Source organism: Haematobia irritans, chromosome 2 (assembly GCF_050003625.1).
Source record: "Haematobia irritans isolate KBUSLIRL chromosome 2, ASM5000362v1, whole genome shotgun sequence".
Lineage (NCBI taxonomy): Eukaryota > Metazoa > Arthropoda > Insecta > Diptera > Muscidae > Haematobia > Haematobia irritans.
In genome coordinates, this window is record NC_134398.1 from 154,781,653 (window position 1) to 154,783,558 (window position 1,906).

Consider the following 1,906-nt stretch of genomic DNA (forward strand, 5'->3'; position numbering starts at 1 on the left):
AATAAACCACCACTATACTAACAGCGTTTGCCTACACTTTGAGGAAACATGACACTAACAATAGACATTTCCACCTCATTCTACTCAAAACGCCACCACAATTGCATTCCATTGTTGCACTGTAGATTGAAATCAATTTAAATGGAATAATATTGCGGATGTAAATTTAAAAAAAAAAAGTTTTTTTTTTTTTTAACAGAATTTTACACAATTATATGGATTTTTTGTAAATCTTTTTACGAATTTTTTATTTATTTATTTAGTTTTATTTTTATTTATTTTTTTTTTTTTAATTTCCAAAATATTTTTTTATATGGTCAGCTTCAAGCCACTGTGCCTCCCAACCACCACCACTGGCACCATAAATGTTGTTTGATGATAGCTCTTTTAGAACCGGTGCGATAAAGGCCTACGCTCTCACACACTTCCCATAAGCCTATGTATAAATGAAAGAGATGCAAGAAATTGAGAAAGCCTAATGTGTATGCATGTGTTCATCTAATAAATGCACTTGCACATCGATCGACCACACGTAGAATGGCACGAGACTCACTTTCGCCGAAGAAATTTCAGTATAACATTAACAAGTGACCGAGGTGCATGGGGACGGAAGTTAAAAGTGAAGCCAATAAAATTTAACATACGAAACAAAATAAAAAATAACGTTTGTCAGAAAAAAAGAAATATAAAAAAATTCGAATTATTTATTTTTATTTCCCCAAAAAAAAAAAAATAAATCGCAAAAGAAAATGCCCTCCAAGTTAGATGTAATGTCATTTTATTTCATAAAGGTTCGACAAAAATATCCAAATATTGATGATGATCTGAGAACCATATTAGGGCCATTGCGTTCACCTCGAGATGCTATATGCATGGCGGATATCAAAGGTAAGTCAAAGATACATCAATCAAAGATACATTTATAGAACTTTTTGTTTTAAGAAGTTCATATATCAAAAACTCTAACAAAAATTCTAAAGATGCTGATGTAAAAAAAAGTTGTTATCGTAGCATGTATTGTTTTAGCAATTATCTCATAACATGTTTACATTTATATTTCTTTTCTCTCTTCTCTTTTATTCCAGAGCGTTATCGACAGCTGACGGGAGAAAAATTTCCAATGAAATGTGGTTCCCTGGGGGTGGGAGAATTTCTTCTCACAATTCCATATGTGGCATGCTATTGCAATGAGAATAAAACTCTTTTCTTCTATTCTGTTGATGAGTTCTAGTTGGAATTATTTAGAATTGTCTAGAATTATTATTATCTAGAATTATTTAGTCCAATTTACATGTATTTATACAAAACGCATATACGGGTATATGTTTATGTATTAGATAATTTTACAACAAGTTTAACTATAATAATAGATTAATATATTTATAGATAAAATTCACATTTACAAAAAATACAAACGAGTTTTTATTCATACAATAGAACAGACTCATAGCCAGATTTTGTGAAAGAGATCTTGAACAAGAACACATATAAGGGTACATAACTAAAACACTTTCTCTTTCACTTTGAAAATATATTGAGTACAAACAAACAATTTCGGCATGATGTTGTCGTTTCACAAATAAGAATCACCCTGTGTTTATGCATATAACGGTCATTGTTAATGCTTCTGCGGTTTGTTTCTTTGCTATTTGATAATAAATCCAAAAATATTTGAAGCAACACAGAGTACAGTTGGGACACTTGGGTTATGATGGTGTTTGTTCTCGCTAATTACACTGTGTTTTTATCTTAGCTGTGGAACAATGGCAAGTGTTGCCGTTGTTCCACATTTAAAGCAAATCTACCCCTCCTTTTCGCCTTTTCTATCGAATCTCCATTATAAAATAATACTTGCGAAATTATTGTGGAAATTGTTCGCTGAAATGTGAAGTAATAGCCTTGCACA

At 31.3% G+C, this 1,906-nt stretch overlaps 1 protein-coding gene across 1 annotated transcript; it reads left to right on the forward strand.

Annotated features, from left to right (window-relative positions):
- The first annotated feature begins 537 nt into the window (after positions 1-537).
- LOC142224246 (maternal effect protein oskar-like) lies at positions 538-1,415 on the forward strand. Its single transcript, XM_075294019.1, has 2 exons — positions 538-888; positions 1,086-1,415. Exons 1-2 carry the CDS (start codon positions 750-752, stop codon positions 1,229-1,231), a joined length of 285 nt encoding a protein of 94 aa, XP_075150134.1. The 5' UTR covers positions 538-749; the 3' UTR covers positions 1,232-1,415.
- The last annotated feature ends 491 nt before the right edge of the window (positions 1,416-1,906 follow it).